The sequence below is a fragment of the Ylistrum balloti genome, unplaced genomic scaffold (assembly GCF_031769215.1).
Source record: "Ylistrum balloti isolate Yb309-2 unplaced genomic scaffold, AGI_CSIRO_Ybal_v1 Utg371526, whole genome shotgun sequence".
NCBI classification, from domain to species: domain Eukaryota; kingdom Metazoa; phylum Mollusca; class Bivalvia; order Pectinida; family Pectinidae; genus Ylistrum; species Ylistrum balloti.
In genome coordinates this window covers 48453-71369 of record NW_026782787.1, presented here as the reverse complement: position 1 = coordinate 71369, position 22917 = coordinate 48453, and the positions used below count along the sequence as shown (strand labels likewise).

Genomic DNA, 22917 nt, shown 5'->3' with positions numbered 1-22917 from the left:
TCATCAGATTGCATGTTAAATCACATAGTGTTGAGGTCAAGGTCACACAACTAACTAAAGGGGATCATATGCTACATGTATACATGGCTGTCATACAGTAAATTACATTCACATTATGGTAATTTTCTCTTTGTTTTTAGGCCTCTTCAACAATATTAAGTATCAACAACACATCTTTGATCCAAGATATTGCATAAGGTAAATGATAATTGTACCGTCATTTAATTTGAAAAATCTACTATTTGTTAATAGCAAAATTCAATGAATACATTTAAATACAAGTCATACTTTTAAACCAGTTTCTTTTTCACGTTTGATGTTTTTTTCCAGTTCATTTATAGACATAAAATTTGGGATTAAAGATATGTTGTAATGTCATATTTCAATGATGTAAGATGCTATTAATTTCATATTTCTGTGGTTTTTGGATGCCTGTCATGTCATTTTTGGTTTATTTTTTATGTTTGTCATGTCATATTTTTGTGAGTACAGCTGGTTCTACCCACGTGACATGAGATTTGAGACAGCAGAACAAATTCTGAAAAAGCCTGGGCATCAAGAAGGAAGTTTCCTGGTTTGGAGAAGAAAGGCAGAGGATTTTTATAACTTAGGCACAATGTAAATTGCAGTAATAGTTTGTACTTAATCTTTTAATACCTGTTATTACATAGTGTCAGGGTACAAGTTATTGTGAGTATTCTAAGGGCTTCATTCTTTAATGGATTCTAATGAAACTGACACACTTATTAGGCATCAAAATATCTTGGACAAGATCAAGTTTAAGAGTTGTTAGGTCAAGGTCAACCAATGGGTCAAGATGTCCATTAACTTTTCTTCCTTTAAAAAAACACTATTCCTGCTTAACACCTGAGCACATTTTAACCAAATTTGTCTGAAAAGTTACTGAATTCAGAAAGTTGATTTGACCCCTAGGGACCTGGGGATGAGGCCCCAAAAGGGTATATAGACAATACTTTGCTACTCTTCCTTAATGCATGAATGGATTTCGTTTAAATTTTGTCTGAAACATCTGTAGCATTGGGCAATTAAATCTTCAATTCAGAAAGTTGATTTGACCTCTAGAAATCTGGGAGCAAGGTCCTAAATGGAAAAGTTAGTTAATAATTTTGCTTCAAAACTCTACTCGACCTAATGCTTAAATGAATTTCAACTAAATTTGGTCTGAAACATCATTGATTTTTATATTTATTTGTTGTAGTATTTTTATTAGAATTAGCTACAAATTAAATTTGTACATTTCTCATTCCCTAATGAACACCCAAACAGCATCGTCATTGTTGATCTGTAAAGTGTGATAGCTTGTGGGTTCCAGAAGGTTACATGGATTGCTCGAGCAGTACTTTGTGTGCTTGTTCGACAGTTCAGTTGACACTTGGTCCTTTGTTACCATATTTGATGAAAGACAATAAGTAAATTTGTATACAGTTCACATTATATATATAAATTGTATAATAGACATGCTACCTTACAGATTATAAACCCAACAAAATCAGTTAAGAAAAACATCTTTGATATGACGAGGAGTTAAGGAGGTATGCTACTTTAGCTATATGGATTGATAAAAAAAAAACTAAAAATCTTATGATGTTGGACACAAAGATCACTTTAGTTATTTCAGCAAAACTGATTTTGTTTCACATGTTGATGACCTAATATATGAGATTATTCTATATCAATGCATTTTCATTTGTGAATTATGACATTTACAATCTCTATTGTACTTTGTAGTTATGGAGGTAAAACCTTTCACTTGCGGATTGACATAACAGGGACCTTTTACAGCATTGAGAAAAGTGTAAAGTTTCCACTACTGGGAAGCTTGATTAAACATTATATGACTCACCCTCTTCCTCAACTAGGTGACCGGAGACTGAAATATCCAATTCCTGTCAATGTTCCTTCAACAGAACGGTAAGTAATTAAGATTTTGCTTAGTAGAGTTACTAGTCTCTGGGACTACATCGATAAGATTTAAAAAGCCTGCTATTTGGTAACTGACGGGTTTCAGAATATGACATATCGTCATTTTGCCATATTATCATATCTGCTAAATTACACTTTAACAGATACGGCTATGGGACTGTAATTTTGGAACATAGTTGTGTAATGATCAAATACAGGTCAAGTTTTGATTCATTTAAGGTTAACAATTTTTTTTCCAGAGTTATCCCCGTATTACTTAGGAAGCTTAGTTATATTTTTCATACAAATAGAATGACCAGAATTGCTGAGCCTTGCACATCTCTAGCAGAAATTAGAAAAAAAAGAAAAAGGAAGCAGAAAAGAAGCTCCGGTTGCTAATGGGGCATTCATGACGCTTCAAGAAATCTTATTTTGATTAAGCTCACATGCAATGGCTCTACTGCCCAGACATAAAATGTATTTTGGACTGTTTAACAACTACTTACACGTCATGTACTTTTTATCAGCATAATGTATTAAAAAAAAATTTAATGGCAATATTTTGTGTACAGTTGGTTCTACCCAAACATTTCACCAGCGGCATCTACACTACTACTTTCCATTTTTGGTGCTCAAGAAGATAGCTATATTGTTCGCTACTCTGTGGAAACTCCTGGATGCTGCGCTCTCATTATAAAGTAAGTTGTTTTCATCCTTATTCTACACTAAAAAAAGTTTTCTCCAAGTTGTAAACATTTTAAAAAGATTTTCTCCTTATTAGCATGTACTAATCTGAAGTTTGTTAGTTTTTAAATTGAAGTTGCTTTATTTGTTTGTCCACCATCTTAACTACAAGTCACAGAGTCCTAAAGTGATTTTAAACTGATGTCAGCTGGATTAATGTGATTGATACCGAGGCCTCATCAATGATTTTAGGATATATGATATGGTATGATCATGATTTCCCTCATTTCTACCTTTGTGCCAAGTAATATTAGTCTGTCCAGGGTAATACACCCAGGTTCACTGTTCTTGACAATGCGTTACATACCCATGTATTACACCGACATGCTTATGTATGCACATAGAAATGTGACTTGTATACATATTAGTGTTTAAGGAGATATGTGTGGTGTTTGTTTATATCTTGTTTTAATTTTCTAGGGCATTTTGTATGTCAATTTGTCAATTAATTGCATAATCAAAAATAGAATTTTTATGTAATATGGCGTCCTTTGCAGTACATTGTCGACATCTGAAGCTATTTCTATCAGTATTTAAGAATGAGCAATGATAGCAAAGTACTCTTTCATGTGTCAGGGTGAAGGATGGGACCCACGAGGTCACTAAATGTGGTAAAACCCTCGGTAGAACCTTCGGTTTTATGACATTTTGTGTAACCCCTCGGGTGCAATATCCTTATCCTACACTTTGATATATCAAAGAATTTATAATATTGATTGTATTTTCAATCCTCATTTTAGGAAAAATAACTGGATAGTTGCCATCAAGATTATACACAAACATGGTTTTTATTGTCTGAAGGGAGGGGAGGACAGTTCAGAAAGGTTCCGTAACCTGGACAAATTGATGGAATATTATGATCAGAACCCTATTTTCACCTCGAGAGGGGCCCTACACTGCAAACCATACACAATAAGGCATGAGTTTATAGCTGATAAGTTGTAAGTAATGCCATTCATGAAGGCCATACTGTATAGCTTGAATTGTTCATTGTAATTTGCTTAAATATTCCTATATTTTTCAGGAAATTTGTCGCTGATAAATAAAGAGATTTAAAATATATCTTTATATCTTTCCTACTGTGTTTGGCTTCTTTATATTAGAGAATTATTAAGTCTTTAACAGCATCACCAACCACCAGAAAATGATTTAGTGCATCTCTTTGTTGCCTGTATGGGCACCTTGCACAGCAGTACAACAGGATATTGGCCTTTTAGGTGCCCATTCAGGTGATGATGATGATGAGCTATGCAGCAGCTCTCTGTCTGGATTGTGATGCTGTTGAAGTGAATGGTTACTTTAAGGTAGTTTTTAACAATTGATTAATATAGAAACAGTAAGTGAAGGTAAGAATTGTTAGTATAAATGCCTTTGAATGAAATGATTCTCATTTGAAAAACTCTTATATTTTGCCTCAAAACTAGCAAAAACTCCTATATTTGTTGAAAAAAAACTCTTATATTTGTTGAAAAAAAATTCCTATATTCCTCCTATATTTTGAAGAAGACTTGGTTGACAGCCTGATATTTAGATATCAATGTAAAGAAATGAGTGGGATTGATTTTTGGGTCAAAAGGTCAACTATGCAGGGCACTGTTGCTAAAAAAAGTCTTTAGTCGTCAGATTTTGGTTTCCAGATTATAACTTCAGAAAGAATTGATGGTTTTGGTTGATCATTCATTAATGTGTAAGTCATCGTGTAACCTACCTGTGATTACAAATTTAAACAATGGAATAATTTTTTGTTATTCATATACATGAAGTTATCAAGACTATATTATTTTTAATTGTCCTGTGATCAAATGTAATTAGTCGTTGATATAAGTGATATTCCATATTTTACTATAGGCCTAAGTGTACTCAACATCCATGATAATTAATGTAAGATATTCCATTTTGTAATTTTATTTTACTATAGGCCTAAGTGTACTCAACATCCATGGGCACCACTTTTGTAATTAGTCGTTGATATAAGTGATATTCCATATTTTACTATAGGCCTAAGTGTACTCAACATCCATGGGCACCACTTTTGGTAGGGAATAACCAAGATGAGCTACTCTGTTTAATTTGCTCTGAAAAAGTGGAAAGGTAAGTAAAATGTCGGTTTCAAACACATTCTGACTACACATGCATGAAGTGACCACAGGTTGTGTGGATAATTTCCCTTATGTTTGTTATTTGTTCATGTCCTGAAGTTACTGTATAGTAATCATATGAGTGAAATGACTTTGTTTTTTTTGTCAATGTAGACATATCATTGCGAAGATGAAACTTGAAGGATATCGCAAGATTTTCAGTTGCTTGGATTCCGAGAACTTTTCTGTTGGTCTTCTAACAGGTAATCAGTATGAATTTATGCATTGCCTAATAAAAATGCTCTATTTGAGATATGGATAGATTTAATAAATGCAGTTAAACTAGAAGGCAACACCTTAAGGGGTTTCCCAGATGGAATGGGAGAAGAGAAGAATTTTCATTTAAAGAACAAAAAAGCTTCTTTCTTTTCAAGTTGCAATGAAACGATTTGATAGAAATTTACTGTTTAACATAATTAAAGGTAATTTAAATTTCATTAATTACTTTGCCCATTGGGATTTTCAATCTAGAATCTAAAGAAATCAAATGGTAATTGCCTTCATGAAAAAATAAAAGTTTCAACACATTTCAATATCTATGAGTGGAGAGACACAAATGTAAGATGTCAGGTTTTTTTGCCATGCACATGTGTGCAAGTCTGCATGATGACATCTGCAGAGAGTGACAGTCTGAAATGTCATATTTTGTCATTTGGAACCTTTGTTGGGTATGTTTCTATGAATCAGATGTATATCATTTAAATAAAAACTTATTGAAACAAGAATATGTTTCCATTGCAACTTCAGACTTTAGGTTTGTATTCCTCAGTTGTTGTTGTTGCTGTTGCTGTTGTTCTTCTTCAATCTTCTTCTTCTTCTTTCATCTTTGTCTTCTTCTTATTTTTTCGTCATTATCTTCTTCTTCTTTGTCTTCTTTTTCTTCTTATTCTTCTCTGTCTTCTTTTTCTTCATCATCTTCTTCTTTTCCTTCTTTTTCTTCATCATCTTTTTCTTTGTCTTCTTCTTTTTCTTCATCATCTACTTCTTCTTTGTCTTCTTCTTCTTTTTTCTTCATCATCTTCTTCTTCTCCTTCTTTTTCTTCATCTTCTTCTTCTTTTTCTTCTTCTTCTTCTTCTTTGTCATCTTCTTCTTCTTCTTTTCTTCATCATCTACTTCTTTGTCTTTTTCTTCATCATCTTCTTCTTTGTCTTCTTCTTCATCATCTTCTTTTTCTTTTTCTTCATCATCCTCTTCTTTGTCTTCTTCTTCATCTTCTTCTTTTTTGTCTTCTTTTTCTTCTTCTTTGTCTTCTTCTTCTTCATCTTCTTCTTCTTTTTCCACATCATCTTCTTCTTTGTCTTCTTCTTCATCATCTTCTTCTTCTTTGTCTTCTTTTTCTTCTTCTTTGACTTCTTCTTTTTCTTCATCATCTTCTTCTTTGTCTTCTTCTTCATCATCTTATTCTTCTTTGTCTTCTTTTTCTTCTTTGACCTCTTCTTCTTTTTCTGTCTTCTTTTTCTTCATTTTTTCTTCATCATCTTCTTCTTCTTTGTCTTCTTCATTTCTTCTTCTTCTTCTTCATTGTCTTCTTCTTCTTTGTCTTCTCTTTTTTTCTTCTTCTTCTTCTTTGTATTCTTCTTTTTCTTCATCATCTTCTTCTTTGTCTTCTCTTCTTCTTCTTTGCCTTCTTTTTTCTTCTTCTTCTTTCTTCTTCTTCTTTGTCTTCTTCTTCTTTTTCTTCTTCTTTGTCTTCTTCTTCTTCATCTTCTTCTTCTTTTTCTTCATCATCTTCTTCTTTGTCTTCTTCTTCATCATCTTCTTCTTCTTTGTCTTCTTTTTCTTCTTCTTCTTCTCTGTCTTCTTTTTCTTCACTTTTTCTTCATCATCTACTTCTTCTTTGTCTTTTTCTTCATCATCTTCTTCTTCTTCTTCTTCTTTTTCCTCTTCATTCGTCTTCTTCTTCTGCTTCCTTCTTCTTTGTATTTTTCTTCTTCCTCTCATTCTTCTTCTTGATGAAAATAAAAAATTTCAGAAAGATAATTATTCCTTTTAATAAATAAAAGTTTTGAACTGTTATCCAAGTCACCAAGTTCATCATGCACAGAGCTGTCTGAGATTAATCAATGACTGAAATAAGATTGATATTTCATTCTTGTTATCCAAGACACCAAGTTCATCATGCACAGTGCTGTCTGAGATTAATCCATGATTGAAATAAGATTGATATTTCATTCTTGTTATCCAAGTCACCAAGTTCATCATGCACAGTGCTGTCTGAGATTAATCAATGATTGAAATAAGATTGATATTTCATTCTTGTTATCCAAGTCACCAAGTTCATCATGCACAGTGCTGTCTGAGATTAATCAATGACTGAAATAAGATTGATATTTCATTCCGTTCATGGTATGCTTGTGTTACAGTGCAGCAACTGATTAGACAAGGGTCTGGTTTCAAAAGAAGCATGCTGGAGGACAGGGAACCAACTTTATGTAAATGATCTTAAATGCTAACAATATGACTTCTATTGCATGTAATGCTTCAGTTTGGATGCTAATTGATGTATTTTCATCTGTTTGTAGAAAGCAGTGTAAAATCTCTTCTCTATGACAAAGGTGTGCCGGAAGATGCTGTCTCCAAAATCTGGTAATTTAGCCTTGCCACATTATCTGATTGTCCTTAAACAAAAACCTGGTTATCACAAAGTTTGACAGTATATTGACATGGAAAATGTCCCTCATCCATATAATTAAAGACATGATTTAGATAAACTTCTGATGTTCTAGACTAGCGTGACAATCACTGTGTAGGTGAACTCTTAGAACTGTCTGTGTTCCTGCTTCAGGGAGCTTGCTGATGTAGATGGCGACAGTTTCCTGGATGAAGACGAGTTTTGTTTAGCCATGTACCTTGCAGATTTAGCACTATCTTACAAAATGTTGCCACAGGGTCTTCCTCCAACACTGATGCCACCATATGGAGTTGAAGGTAAGCTTTATAATACTTGCATATATAGAACAGGTATATCGTAAAACTCATGTGGATTTATGAAATATTGCTCAAAATCATTGAAGTTTCCTCTAGTTACAATGTATTTAAAAGTTTCCTCTAGTTACAATGTATTTAAAGATTTCCTCTAGTTACTGTGTATTTAAAGATTTCCTCTAGTTACAATGTATTTAAAGATTTCCTCTAGTTACAATGTATTTAAAAGTTTCCTCTAGTTACAATGTATTTAAAGATTTCCTCTAGTTACTGTGTATTTAAAGATTTCCTCTAGTTACAATGTATTTAAAAGTTTCCTCTAGTTACAATGTATTTAAAGATTTCCTCTAGTTACAATGTATTTAAAGATTTCCTTTAGTTACAATGTATTTAAAGATTTCCTCTAGTTACTGTGTATTTAAAGATTTCCTCTAGTTACAATGTATTTAAAGATTTCCTCTAGTTACTGTGTATTTAAAGATTTCCTCTAGTTACAATGTATTTAAAGATTTCCTCTAGTTACTGTGTATTTAAAGATTTCCTCTAGTTACTGTGTATTTAAAGATTTCCTCTAGTTACAATGTATTTAAAGATTTCCTCTAGTTACAATGTATTTAAAAGTTTCCTCTAGTTACAATGTATTTAAAGATTTCCTCTAGTTACAGTGTATTTAAAGATTTCCTCTAGTTACAATGTATTTAAAGATTTCCTCTAGTTACTGTGTATTTAAAGATTTCCTCTAGTTACAATGTATTTAAAAGTTTCCTCTAGTTACAATGTATTTAAAGATTTCCTCTAGTTACAATGTATTTAAATATTTCCTTTAGTTACAATGTATTTAAAGATTTCCTCTAGTTACTGTGTATTTAAAGATTTCCTCTAGTTACAATGTATTTAAAGATTTCCTCTAGTTACTGTGTATTTAAATATTTCCTCTAGTTACAATGTATTTAAAGATTTCCTCTAGTTACTGTGTATTTAAATATTTCCTCTAGTTACAATGTATTTAAAGATTTCCTCTAGTTAGAGTGTATTTAAAGATTTCCTCTAGTTACAATGTATTTAAAAGTTTCCTCTAGTTACAATGTATTTAAAGATTTCCTCTAGTTACAGTGTATTTAAAGATTTCCTCTAGTTACAATGTATTTAAAGATTTCCTCTAGTTACTGTGTATTTAAAGATTTCCTCTAGTTACAATGTATTTAAAGATTTCCTCTAGTTACTGTGTATTTAAAGATTTCCTCTAGTTACAATGTATTTAAAAGTTTCCTCTAGTTACAATGTATTTAAAGATTTCCTCTAGTTACAATGTATTTAAAGATTTCCTCTAGTTACTGTGTATTTAAAGATTTCCTCTAGTTAGAGTGTATTTAAAGATTTCCTCTAGTTACAGTGTATTTAAAGATTTCCTCTAGTTACAGTGTATTTAAAGATTTCCTCTAGTTACAATGTATTTAAAGATTTCCTCTAGTTAGAGTGTATTTAAAGATTTCCTCTAGTTACTGTGTATTTAAAGATTTCCTCTAGTTACAATGTATTTAAAGATTTCCTCTAGTTACAATGTATTTAAAGATTTCCTCTAGTTACTGTGTATTTAAAGATTTCCTCTAGTTACTGTGTATTTAAAGATTTCCTCTAGTTACAATGTATTTAAAGATTTCCTCTAGTTACTGTGTATTTAAAGATTTCCTCTAGTTAGAGTGTATTTAAAGATTTCCTCTAGTTACAGTGTATTTAAAGATTTCCTCTAGTTACAGTGTATTTAAAGATTTCCTCTAGTTACAATGTATTTAAAGATTTCCTCTAGTTAGAGTGTATTTAAAGATTTCCTCTAGTTACTGTGTATTTAAAGATTTCCTCTAGTTACAATGTATTTAAAGATTTCCTCTAGTTACAATGTATTTAAAGATTTCCTCTAGTTACTGTGTATTTAAAGATTTCCTCTAGTTACTGTGTATTTAAAGATTTCCTCTAGTTACAATGTATTTAAAGATTTCCTCTAGTTACAATGTATTTAAAGATTTCCTCTAGTTACTGTGTATTTAAATATTTCCTCTAGTTACAATGTATTTAAAGATTTCCTCTAGTTACTGTGTATTTAAAGATTTCCTCTAGTTACAATGTATTTAAAGATTTCCTCTAGTTAGAGTGTATTTAAAATTTTCCTCTAGTTCCATTGTATTTAAAAGTTTCCTCTAGTTCCATTGTATTTAAAGATTTCCTCTAGTTTCAGTGTATTAAAGATTTCCTCTAGTTACAGTGTATTTAAAGATTTCCTCTAGTTCCAATGTATTTAAAAGTTTCCTCTAGTTACAATGTATTTAAAGATTTCCTCTAGTTACAGTGTTTTTAAAGATTTCCTCTAGTTACTGTGTATTTAAAAATTTCCTCTAGTTACAATGTATTTAAAAGTTTACTCTAGTTACAGTGTTTTTAAAGATTTCCTCTAGTTACTGTGTATTTAAAACTTTCCTCTAGTTACAGTGTATTTAAAGATTTCCTCTAGTTACAATGTATTTAAAAGTTTCCTCTAGTTACAATGTATTTAAAGATTTCCTCTAGTTACAATGTATTTAAAGATTTCCTCTAGTTACAGTGTTTTTAAAGATTTCCTCTAGTTACAGTGTATTTAAAACTTTCCTCTAGTTACAGTGTATTTAAAGATTTCCTCTAGTTACAGTGTATTTAAAGATTTCCTCTAGTTACAGTGTATTTAAAGATTTCCTCTAGTTACAATGTATTTAAAATTTCCTCTAGTCAATGTATTTAAAAGTATCCTCTAGTTACAATGTATTTAAAGATTTCCTCTAGTTACAGTGTATTTAAAGATTTCCTCTAGTTCCAATGTATTTAAAAGTTTCCTCTAATTCCAATGTATTTAAAAGTTTCCTCTAGTTACAAAGTATTTAAAAGTATCCTCTAGTTACTTGGTATTTAAAAGTTTCCTCTAGTTCCATTGTATTTAAAAGTTTCCTCTAGTTACTGTGTATTAAACTTTCCTCTAATTCCAATGTATTTAAAACTTTCCTCTAGTTACAATGTATTTGAAAGTTTCCTCTGTTTACAGTGTATTAAAGTTTCCTCTAGTTACAATGTATTTAAAAGTTTCCTCTGTTTACAGTGTATTAAAGTTTCCTCTAGTTCCAATGTATTTAAAAGTTTCCTCTAATTCCAATGTATTTAAAAGTTTCCTCTAGTTCCATTGTATTTAAAAGTTTCCTCTAGTTACTGTGTATTTAAAAGTTTCCTCTAGTTACAATGTATTTAAAAGTTTCCTCTAATTCCAATGTATTTAAAAGTTTCCTCTAGTTACAAAGTATTTAAAAGTATCCTCTAGTTACTGTGTATTTAAAAGTTTCCTCTAGTTACAATGTATTTAAAAGTTTCCTCTAGTTACCAATGTATTTAAAAGTTTCCTCTAGTTACAATGTATTTAAAAGTTTCCTCTAGTTACTGTGTATTTAAAAGTTTCCTCTAGTTACTTGTATTTAAAAGTTTCCTCTAGTTCCATTGTATTTAAAAGTTTCCTCTAGTTACTGTGTATTTAAAAGTTTCCTCTAGTTACTGTGTATTTAAAGATTTCCTCTAGTTACAAAGTATTTAAAAGTTTCCTCTAGTTACTGGGTATTTAAAATTTTCCTCTAGTTCCACTGTGTATTTAAAAGTTTCCTCTAGTTACAAAGTATTTAAAAGTTCCTCTAGTTACTGTGTATTTAAAAGTTTCCTCTAGTTCAGTGTATTTAAAAGTTTCCTCTAGTTACAAAGTATTTAAAAGTTTCCTCTAGTTCCAATGTATTTAAAAGTTTCCTCTAATTCCAATGTATTTAAAAGTTTCCTCTAGTTACGGTGTATTTAAAAGTTTCCTCTAATTCCAATGTATTTAAAAGTTTCCTCTAGTTACTGTGTATTTAAAAGTATCCTCTAGTTACTTGGTATTTAAAAGTTTCCTCTAGTTCCATTGTATTTAAAAGTTTCCTCTAGTTACTGTGTATTTAAAAGTTTCCTCTAGTTACCAGTTACAAAGTATTTAAAAGTTTCCTCTAGTTCCATTGTATTTAAAAGTTTCCTCTAGTTACTGTGTATTTAAAGATTTCCTCTAGTTACAGTGTATTTAAAAGTATCCTCTTGTAACTGGGTATTTAAAATTTTCCTCTAGTTCCATTGTATTTAAAAGTTTCCTCTAGTTACAGTGTATTTAAAAGTTTCCTCTAGTTCCAATGTATTTAAAAGTTTCCTCTAGTTCCAATGTATTTAAAACTTTCCTCTAATTCCAATGTATTTAAAACTTTCCTCTAGTTACAATGTATTTAAAACTTTCCTCTAGTTACTGTGTATTAAAGTTTCCTCTAGTTACTGTGTATTAAACTTTCCTCTAGTTACTGTGTATTAAAGTTTCCTCTAGTTACTGTGTATTAAAGTTTCCTCTAGTTACTGTGTATTAAAGTTTCCTCTAGTTACTGTGTATTTAAAGATTTCCTCTAGTTCTTATGCATTTAAGAAGGTTAAATTGAAGATGTTTGGCTCATTTCCTGTTGATTTTATGAAAATGGGATATGATTTTTGAAAGGTACTAGATTGACAGCTAGGTAGTGTAATATATTCACTACTTGAGAGTATGAAAACAATGGTTAAATGGTTTCTTCCAACAGAAGAAAAAAATTTACCAGAAGAGATCCTGCAGATGGACCAGCGCTCCATAAGACTGTATCGAGAGTGTCTTGAAGATCAGGAGGAGGCTGACTATCACATTAGGGTGGTCGTGATTGGTCAAACAGGGGTTGGTAAGACAACACTGACGCACAATCTCCTGAAGCCATCGGGAATGAGACCATCTGAGAAAACCATGAGTACGGATGGAGTTGAAATTCACAACAGTTTTGTGTCCCTCAGTGATAACAGCTGGATAACAGACGACTCTGGTAAGTCTTTAACCAACTCCGGTATGTCTTTATCCAGCTCTGGTGTGTCTTAGTATGTCTTTTTCTGACTCTGAGATGCCTTAATCTGGTTCTGGTATGTCTTTATCTGAGTATGATATATCTTTACCTGGTTCTGATATATCTTTATCTGAGTCTGATATGTCTTTATCTGACTCTGATATGTCTTTATCTGAGTCTGACATGTCTTTATCTGACTCTGATATATCTTTATCTGAGTCTGACATGTCTTTATCTGACTCTGATATGTCTTTATCTGACTCTGATATGTCTTTATCTTACTTTGATATGTCTTTATCTGAGTCTGATATGTCTTTATCTGACTCTGATGTATCTTTATCTGAGTCTATGTTCTTATCTGACTCTGATGTATCTTTATCTGAGTCTGATATATCTTTATCTGATTCTGATATATCTTTATCTGAGTCTGATATGTCTTTATCTGAGTCTGATATGTCTTTATCTGACTCTGATATATCTTTATCTGAGTCTGATATGTCTTTATCTGAGTCTAATATGTCTTTATCTGACCGATATGTCCTTATCTGACTGATATGTCTTTATCTGACTTTGATATATCTTTATCTGACTCTGATATATCTTTATCTGACTCTGATATGTCTTTATCTGACTTTGATATGTCTTTATCTGACTCTGATATATCTTTATCTGATTCTGATATGTCTTTATCTGACTCTGATATATCTTTATCTGAGTCTGATATGTCTTTATCTGATTCTGATATGTCTTTATCTGACCGATATGTCTTTATCTGACTTTGATATATCTTTATCTGAGTCTGATATGTCTTTATCTGAGTCTGATATGTCTTTATCTGATTCTGATATGTCTTTATCTGACTGATATGTCTTTATCTGACTTTGATATATCTTTATCTGACTCTGATATATCTTTATCTGACTCTGATATGTCTTTATCTGACTCTGATGTATCTTTATCTGAGTCTGATATATCTTTATCTGAGTCTGATATGTCTTTATCTGAGTCTGATATGTCTTTATCTGATTCTGATATGTCTTTATCTGACTTTGATATATCTTTATCTGATTCTGATATGTCTTTATCTGACTGATATGTCTTTATCTGACTTTGATATATCTTTATCTGATTCTGATATATCTTTATCTGACTCTGATATATCTTTATCTGACCCTGATATATCTTTATCTGACCCTGATATATCTTTATCTGACTCTGATATATCTTTATCTGACCCTGATATATCTTTATCTGACCCCCTGATATATCTTTATCTGACCCTGATATATCTTTATCTGACCCTGATATATCTTTATCTGACCCTGATATATCTTTATCTGACCCTGATATATCTTTATCTGACCCTGATATATCTTTATCTGACCCTGATATATCTTTATCTGACCCTGATATATCTTTATCTGACCCTGATATATCTGATGTATCTTAATCTTACTCTGGTATGTCAAGATCTGATTCTGATTTAATTATATCTGATCAATTATAAGAAATTTATTAATCATGATAAAACAGCATGATGAATGTGATTTGTCTTTATCTCAATGTTAACTTATAGAAAATATTTATAACAAGTTTGTTAATAAAGAGGTGAAGTTATCAAAATTCCACACATTGAAACAGCTACCAGGTATGATGGTTTATAGTTAATTGTGATTTTCAACTTAAAAGATTTAGTTATTCTTGACCAGAAGAATATTATTGAATTGATAATCTTTGAGATAAATTTTAACTTGTTTTCAGTTTAAGAATTCAAAAGAAAGTTTTATTTACTACAGAAATGAAGAAAGCAAACAAATCCCATGATGCAAAACTGATAAAGTTGTTTCGTAGTTCAGCTTCTCTGGAAAGTGAACCGTCATCCACTTCCTTGGAGGTAGATGAAGACGTAGAGGATGACTTGACAGGTGATGACCAGACATATGTATCGCCAGAAAGTGCTTCCAAATCTGATGATATCAGCTTCACTCTTGATGATTCTGACACTGTTGATGCTCCTACAGGGACAGTTACTGGAGTTAGGTCCCCTTTACATATTGTCACAGATTCATTGTCAGCATGCAAAGAGTTTCTGCAAACAGTTCACTCGTTTGAGAAAGCAAAATTAAGACCAAGCACTCCTGCCATGGACCAGGGTCAAGCTAAAGGTGACCCTTTCTTCAACACTGTGAGAAATCTTGTGATGTCAAATAAAGATTCTGTTGCAGATCTGGAAGATTCAGTGAGTAGATCTGATTGTAACGATAAAGAAATATTCTCTTTGATTCTTCATAACATTGAGATTTAGGAGCTGTTTTAGGGATCATAATTTACATACCTCTATACAAAAGTGTTCAGATGATAATGACTTTGTGGAATTGTCAAAAAAATCCTTTTGAAATTTAAGGAACATTGTCTTAAACAACTTGAGAGCTATCCTTAGGCTATATATATATAGCAGCACTAGCACAGAATCCTAGCTGTGACATTGAAATGATGACCTCTGTTGCATGATGTTAACCATAATAAGTCACATGTAACCCAAAATGGTTGAACGAAAGAAATGACAGTGAGATACTGTACTGTGACTTTGTAATGATTTTTTGTTAATAGAACTACGGAGAACTGTCTGTATGGGACTTTGCTGGTCAGTTTGTCTTCTACACAACTCATCACACTTTCCTGACCCCTCGGGCGGTGTATCTTCTTGTAACTAGACTTGATCAAAACATCAACGACCCTGTAGACAATGATCAGTGTGCTCTCGACATCACTGGCTGCAGGGTATTGAAAATCAGAGGTGAGTTTAACTATACTAGAAACTGAAGAATAAATTAGTATAACAGGTTTATTATATCCTTCACTAACTTAGGGGAGAATATTTTCAGTTACATAGCACACTTATGTTCTACCTAGACATCTGAATTCAATTTTCCAATCGGATGTGAAAAGATGCATTATTGTATAGGGTACCTGTCCAGTCATATAGGTTTGCCTTGGATGCTTCAGACAAAGTCTCAAGGTGACATATTCTAATACCCTTCATACAGTATCCTGTGTTGTGCATCCGTAATCAATTTAACACTTTTGACTTCTTCTCAAAAACCCCTGATCCAATTGTAAAGAAATTTTGCAGAAAGTTTCCTTGGCCTAAGATGAACCATAATTGTGAATTATACAGTCCCCACCTCCCAGGGGCCTGAAGGATGGGACCAAAAGGGATCAAATTGACTCAGATTTCAATAATCTTCTTCTCAAGACCCTGATATGGTAGAATCAAATACTCTTCATGAATGGAAGCATCTTAAGGTTCTTTACCAAAATTGTGAATTTCATGGCCCCAGGGTTTCGCATTTCCCCGTTTATATATAGGAAAACTAGATTTTTGAGCATAATTTGTTTAATTTCGATTGGAAATATTTCAAACTTGGTTAGAATTATGAATGAAGGATGACGCCTTGATGGTATGCCCATTTTGATCCTGTCTAACCCCAGGGGGTGATGGATGTGGCCAAAAGGGGTCAAATTGACTTGAACTTCAAAAATCTTCTTCTCAATATCCAGATATTGTATAATCAAATGCTTTTTATGAATGGAAGCCTCGTAAGGTGATTTCATTACCAAAGTGAGGCTCACATTTCTTCCTTGGGAGAATTTTTTTTTTTAGACTTTACTGTTATAACATTGGTTATTTCCCACTGGAAATAACTTTATAAGAATTATCAGTATAGGATGACAGTTTTGATGGTATGCATGTAATGACACTGTCTATATTCAGTGTCACAATCTCTGTTTCATGACACTTGATAACTATCCTTTAACCTTTATATTCAATATTGCTTATCTCAGGTGACCACCAAGGCTTGTTATCTATATAGTAGCCCCTACACATAGTATCTTTGTATTTGATAAAATACTATAAATTATGTAGTACATTAATATGTAAACATTTCATATACTTTGACTCTGCATCCAAACACATGAATGTCTAAAGAATGAAATATATGTTGTGATGCTTATATACATGTATATATAACAACACAGCTTTAAGTTGATGTCATCGATCCTTGTGATGACATTCATTTATAGTCCTAAGGACTCTCTGCAGGTGAGCTGATTGTAACCCTGATAAAATGCTAGCCACACTATACCACTCGGCTAGAGAGAATTTCTCTTTAGCTCAATTAGTTGAGCATCAGACTAGTAAGCCAGAGGTTCTGGGGTTCGAATCCTGGTGAGGCATTGAAATAATAATGACCCCAGTTACATTGCTGCCCATGTAGGCACTCAGGAATAATATTTTGCATTACATTACTTTAAAAAATGTCACTGTAACCTGAAAGGATGAGTTATTCCCTGGAGAGTGAGTATGTAACCCTAGTAAAATACCAGCTGCTTGGCTAGAGAGAATTTCTCTTTAAGGTCGATTCATTGAGCACCAGACAAGTAAGCCAGATGAATCCTAGCTGTGACATTGAAATGATGACCTCTGTTGCATGATGTTAACCATAATAAGTCACATGTAACCCAATAAGTATCAGTATCAAATAGTGTTATGTTCAAAGAACAGATGTTATATTTATTGACGCGGACTATGTACTTCACTATCAAACTTCTACAGCTGGTCTTATGTAGAATTTGTTTGTAAAAGCAATATGTGTTATTGGACTAAACACCATTCCTAGAAACATTGAATGCTAACTTGTTACCTTTGTACGACAGATTTAATATCCTATTGGATGAACTCTGTCCACACCTACAGCCAAAGTGCTGAGCACCTGCCACCTGTGATACTTGTGGGAACACACCTGGACAAAGTTGAGGTATATCTGTATAGTATAATAACTGATGGCTCCAGTACAAAACCTACATGTTATCATCATGATCAATATGATAAATAGATTAGTATGAGTAATCCTAAAAAAACATGAATTAACTAGAGAAGATTTAACAAGCACTTTCACCTCTTGTGAAGAACTTCAGGGAAATATATATATGTAGACAAAGACTTTGAAGAGGGTGAGGGTAGTATACCTGGTAGTTTTGCTGGTATCAACTTTCATTTCACCAGTGTCACATTTATGAGCAGCAGTGTTTTTTTTTCGTTTTTTTTTTTTTATATCATATTAGATAAATATTGCAGACTCATTGACTTTTGTGACATTTGGGTTTAAAAATGGGTTTCTTCAAGACTTTGTTTATATGTTTTTGAGCACGTGAATTAAGCAAGTGCTCTTTCAAAGTCCTCCAGCAAGTCAGTAGTGACTGCCACTGTGAAGTGGTTGTTGACTGGTATATGGCTGGAGCTTCACCCATTTTGTCATTATAGCTGTGTTGTAATTGATTGTTATTAGGGAGATGTTGAAAAGAAGACAAAATCCTACTTTGAGGAGCTGAGGAAATATCTGTTGGAGAAGCCCACTTCTCGTCATCTGATTGACCAAGACTTTACAGTTTCAAAAACACCCAATGAACTAGACATTGAATGCCTACAACAGAAAATTGTGGAACTTGCCTCAAAGCAGAAATACTGGGGAGAGAAAATTCCTGCCAGATGGATTGCTCTGGAAAAAGTCATGATGGAACAAAAACTGAAAGGAGTTAGTGTACTGTCCTATGAAGAGGTTGTAGAGCTGGACAAAAAGACCGGAGTTCCAATCCATGACCAAGAGAAACTTGATCTATTTCTTCGGTTCCAGCATGCCATTGGAAATATAATCTACTTCAGTGAAGGATGTCTAAGGAACCACATAGTTCTCAATCCACAATGGCTAATAGATGCCTTCAAATGTATCATTACAGCTCGTCAATTTTGCATTGAGAACCCAGCTTTGGTGCAGCATTGGGATGCCCTCAACAGCACTGGAAGGCTTCACCAGTCTATGGTAGAAGAAATTTTCAGAAAAGATGCCAGGTTCTGTCCACTCAAAGAACATGTACTGGGTCTGATGGAACGTCTTGATATCTTAAGCCGCCCATCTGTTTATGAAGATGCTGAAAAGAATCACCCAACATTACAGGAGTTCTACTTTGTGCCATCATTGCTGCAGGACAAACTTACCGATTGCCTCTTGAATCGCTACATCTGTCGCACAAACAGAACCCCTTTTCTATGTTTTGTCTTCAAAAACAATTTCCTGCCACCTGCTGTGTTCCATCGCCTCCTTGCTGCTTGTCTCTCTAAATACCCAGTGGCAAAACAGGGAAACCAACTCCTGATGTTCTGTGGCTGTGGCATCTTTGATCTGAATCATGGACTAACACGTCTTGTGGTGGCTTTCTATGACAACATCATTCAAATTGGACTTTTTAGATACAGTGAGAAAAACCTTGCCCCAGAAGCTTCTCTTTGTGAATCTGTGCAGAAATTTGTAACAGAGACCCTGAAGCGTGTCCTTGGTCGATACTGTATGAACCTACCATTCACACTGAGCTTGAAGTGTGAACAAAGTCAACTGTTGTCTAATGAGGGCCTACTGTCTGTGGAAGACCTGACATCAGGAGGGGACAAGATAGTGTGTCATGGCCATGACACTAAAAGTCATATAATCGACAGGCAGCGTCACCTACAGTCTTGGTTTCCAGATAAGGTATTGCATCACTACAGGTCAAATTAATTATAGTACTGATAGAAAGTTTTATAACATGGAACAGATGCCTCTATTTTATACAAATAATTGAACTATCTCTGACTCAAGTCAATCTTTCTACATCCAAGATGAAACACTCATATCTATAAATGCACAATGTACCTCTTAGTCTGTTAGATACCCACAACTCCAGCAATATCTCTATATCAAACAGTTATCTTCAACTCAAACAGATATAATGATATGTAACTGAAAAATCTCACTCAAATAAATGCCCCTCACTCAAACAGATACACCAAACTCAAACTGATACCCCAACCTCAAACAGATACCCCAACCTCAAACAGATACACCAAACTCAAACAGATACCCCAACCTCAAACTGATACTCCAACCTCAAACTGATACCCCAACCTCAAACTGATACCCCAAACTCAAACAGATACCCTAACCTCAGATTCCCAGCATTCTAACAGATACCTAGAACACAAACAAATATCTCTTAACTGAAAAAGATCTCTCTGACACAAACAGATATCTCTCACTCAGATATATGCCCCTCACTCAAACAGATACCCCAAACTTAAACAGATACCCCAACCTGAAGTAGATACTTGGAGTTCTAACAGATGTCTATCACTCAAATATATACCACTGATAGACAAAACCCAACAAATAAACAGAACTTAGACAGATTTATCTAACTCAAATTGATACCCAGATCTCTAATGGATATCCAGATCCCCTTACTCAAACTCAAACCCTTACTCAAACTCAAACCCTTACTCAAACTCAAACCCTTACTCAAACAGATAAGCCTTATTCAAACAGATAAGCCTTACTCAAACAGCTAACTTACTCAAACAGATAACTTACTCAAACATATAAGCCTTACTCAAACAGCTAACTTACTCAAACAGATAACTTACTCAAGCAGATAAGCCTTACTCAAACAGCTAACTTACTCAAACAGATAACTTACTCAAGCAGATAAGCCTTACTCAAACAGCTAACTTACTCAAACAGATAACTTACTCAAGCAGATAAGCCTTACTCAAACAGCTAACTTACTCAAACAGATAACTTACTCAAGCAGATAAGCCTTACTCAAACAGCTAACTTACTCAAACAGATAACTTACTCAAACAGATAAGCCTTACTCAAACAGCTAACTTACTCAAACAGATAACTTACTCAAACAGATAAGCCTTACTCAAACAGCTAACTTACTCAAACAGATAAGCCTTACTCAAACAGATAAGCCTTACTCAAACAGCTAACTTACTCAAACAGATAAGCCTTACTCAAACAGATAACTTACTCAAACAGATAACTTACTCGAACAGATAACTTTCTTAAACAGAAAGCCCTTATTTTGTGTATTTGACTTTTTTCAGATTCCAAGTACTGACACCAATCTTGATGGCATATGTGAGTAATTAAGAAGACCTATATATATGTATATATATATATATATATATATATATATATGAGATTCAATTTTCAAATCTTTTAAAAAGCATTTTCCCATAGTAGTAAAAAAGATTATGGAATGTTAAAATAAAAGGTTGATTAGGTATAATTTTTATAAAGTTAGTTTATGGCTTGATGTATTTATGTTTTGTCCTGTCCCATAATCACACACTAGTTCTATCAGTCTCATTTCTGTAAGAATTTTGTTCAGAACGACTAAGAACAAAATTCTTACAAATATGAAACAAAGTCACATTCTAGATCTATTCATAGAAAATCAATTCTGCAAACTTTTCTTGACAGATTTCAGAATATAACTTCCATATAAAACAATGAATGTTGTTTCCAGAGGATCTTAAAAGTCGTTCTTAGATTATCTAGTGGTATTTAGATAACCCAGGCAAGGTTATTGATTTTAAAGTTACCATGTCATTATGCGGCAGTAAGCCTGTGTTTGGTAACAATTTATTTTTATTACTGTTCAGTAAATTTACAAAGAAATGATATCTCTCTGTCCTTGTATAGCAGAGTCACTCAACATATTTATGTCAAACTTTCTAGTTTTTTGTGCCCATGGGTTATCTCAAGATAAAAATCTGGCATTTTTAATTAAAAAAAGAATTGATTAACTTCATGTGTTAAGATTAAATCATTCTCCCATATTTGAGAGATGCATTCTGGTTTTCAGTAGGAAAAAGATAAATCTGTGTTTTCCATGCTGTAGGGTAACTATGTTGCAAATTGATTTACGCCATCAATTTAGGTGTAGATTTCATTGGATAATGAGGATTGCTTGCAATAGATTTGAAAACAAGTGACAAATTGCTCATATGTTTTGGGTTTTTGAGAAAATTCATCAAACATGGGTCTGTTCCATAGACAGAGATATCTCAACCAAATTGAAAGAATTTGGCTGGTCTGCACTCCAGCCTCATTCTGACCAGTCAGCACTCCAGCCTCATTCTGACCAGTCAGCACTCCAGCCTCATTCCCACCAGTCAGCACTCCAGCCTCATTCTGACCAGTCAGCACTCCACCCTCATTCTGACCAGTCAGCATTCCAGCCTCATTCTGACCAGTCAGAACTCCAGCCTAATTCTGACCAGTCAGCACTCCAGCCTCATTCTGACCAATCAGCACTCCAGTCTCATTCTGACCAGTCAGAACTCTAGCCTCATTCTGACCAGTCAGAACTCTAGCCTCATTCTGACCAGTCAGCACTCCAACCTAATGTTGACCTGCCAGCCCTCAAGCCTCATTTTGACCAACCTGAGCCTCTAACACTCAGGTTGATATATCCCTGTCCATGGAATTAAAATCCAGGTAAGATTTTATTGTTCCTTGATGTTTTAATATTTGTTATACAGGTGATCAGTTCACATCGGTCAGCTTTGGACACCTGGATACCATTCCAGAGGATGCAGAACTCAATCGGATTTCTGCAAAAATTGGGAAAGAATTTGAAACTCTTGCTGGTTTTTTGGGATTGGATAATGCAGAGATCTTCCAGATTCGATCCAATCATCAGTTTGATACCAGATCACAGATCTATCACATCTTAGTCCAATGGAAACAGAAATCAGGAAAGAACGCTACATATCAATGTTTAGAAGAAGCTTTCAAAAATTCTGACATCAATGTTGATATTCTCTCTGGACCATAAATCTCAGATGAAAACGGAAATGAGAAAGACTGCTACATGAATCAGTGCTAAGAAGAAGCTGATTTTTATTGAAATCCTCTTAAGACCCGGACTCTCAAACAACATTTGATGTACGGTTAGTAAACAGTTAACTTTACCTAACAATGCTTACAGCTGTATTAAAAACAGATCGTTGTAGAAAAAAATCCATCTTTCTGTTCATGGTGATTAGGCGTTATTTAGGGTTGACATAAATTTGAAAGGTGATGAATTTATTTGATTTAGGAGCAGTTCATGTGCCATTAAGAACTTTTCTTGTTGTGTATTGTATCAATTTTAGCCCACCATCAGCAGACAGGTAATCTAACCTACGTTCCTGGTCCGTTGTCTATGATCCACTCATTGTCATTGACTGTGAACAATTCCTGTTATCACTATTTTTTGAGTAGATCTCCATGGATCTTTCTCGAATTTCATATCTAGCCCCCTGTTGTGCCTTTTTGAATTTAGCAGACTGATCAGAAAAAAATATAATGGCTGACAAGTG

At 33.4% G+C, this 22917-nt stretch overlaps 1 protein-coding gene across 1 annotated transcript; it reads left to right on the top strand.

The window, feature by feature from the left end:
- Positions 1 to 1855: 1855 nt before the first annotated feature.
- On the top strand, positions 1856 to 22462 carry LOC132562824 (uncharacterized). Its single transcript, XM_060227597.1, has 14 exons — positions 1856 to 1932; positions 2496 to 2621; positions 3408 to 3608; positions 4666 to 4758; positions 4920 to 5008; positions 7329 to 7392; positions 7592 to 7734; positions 12381 to 12650; positions 14465 to 14907; positions 15279 to 15465; positions 17388 to 17488; positions 18020 to 19255; positions 20653 to 20686; positions 22096 to 22462. Exons 1-14 carry the CDS (start codon positions 1856 to 1858, stop codon positions 22389 to 22391), a joined length of 3360 nt encoding a protein of 1119 aa, XP_060083580.1. The 3' UTR covers positions 22392 to 22462.
- The last annotated feature ends 455 nt before the right edge of the window (positions 22463 to 22917 follow it).

Excerpts from the sequence above, each read along its gene's own strand:
- LOC132562824 (XM_060227597.1), top strand. The coding sequence starts at position 1,856 with ATGACTCACCCTCTTCCTCAACTAGGTGACCGGAGACTGAAATATCCA. Across the intron at positions 3,609-4,665 it reads GAGTTTATAGCTGATAAGTT|GCCTAAGTGTACTCAACATC; the intron begins GTAAGTAATGCC and ends ATTTTACTATAG. Across the intron at positions 5,009-7,328 it reads TTCTGTTGGTCTTCTAACAG|AAAGCAGTGTAAAATCTCTT; the intron begins GTAATCAGTATG and ends ATCTGTTTGTAG.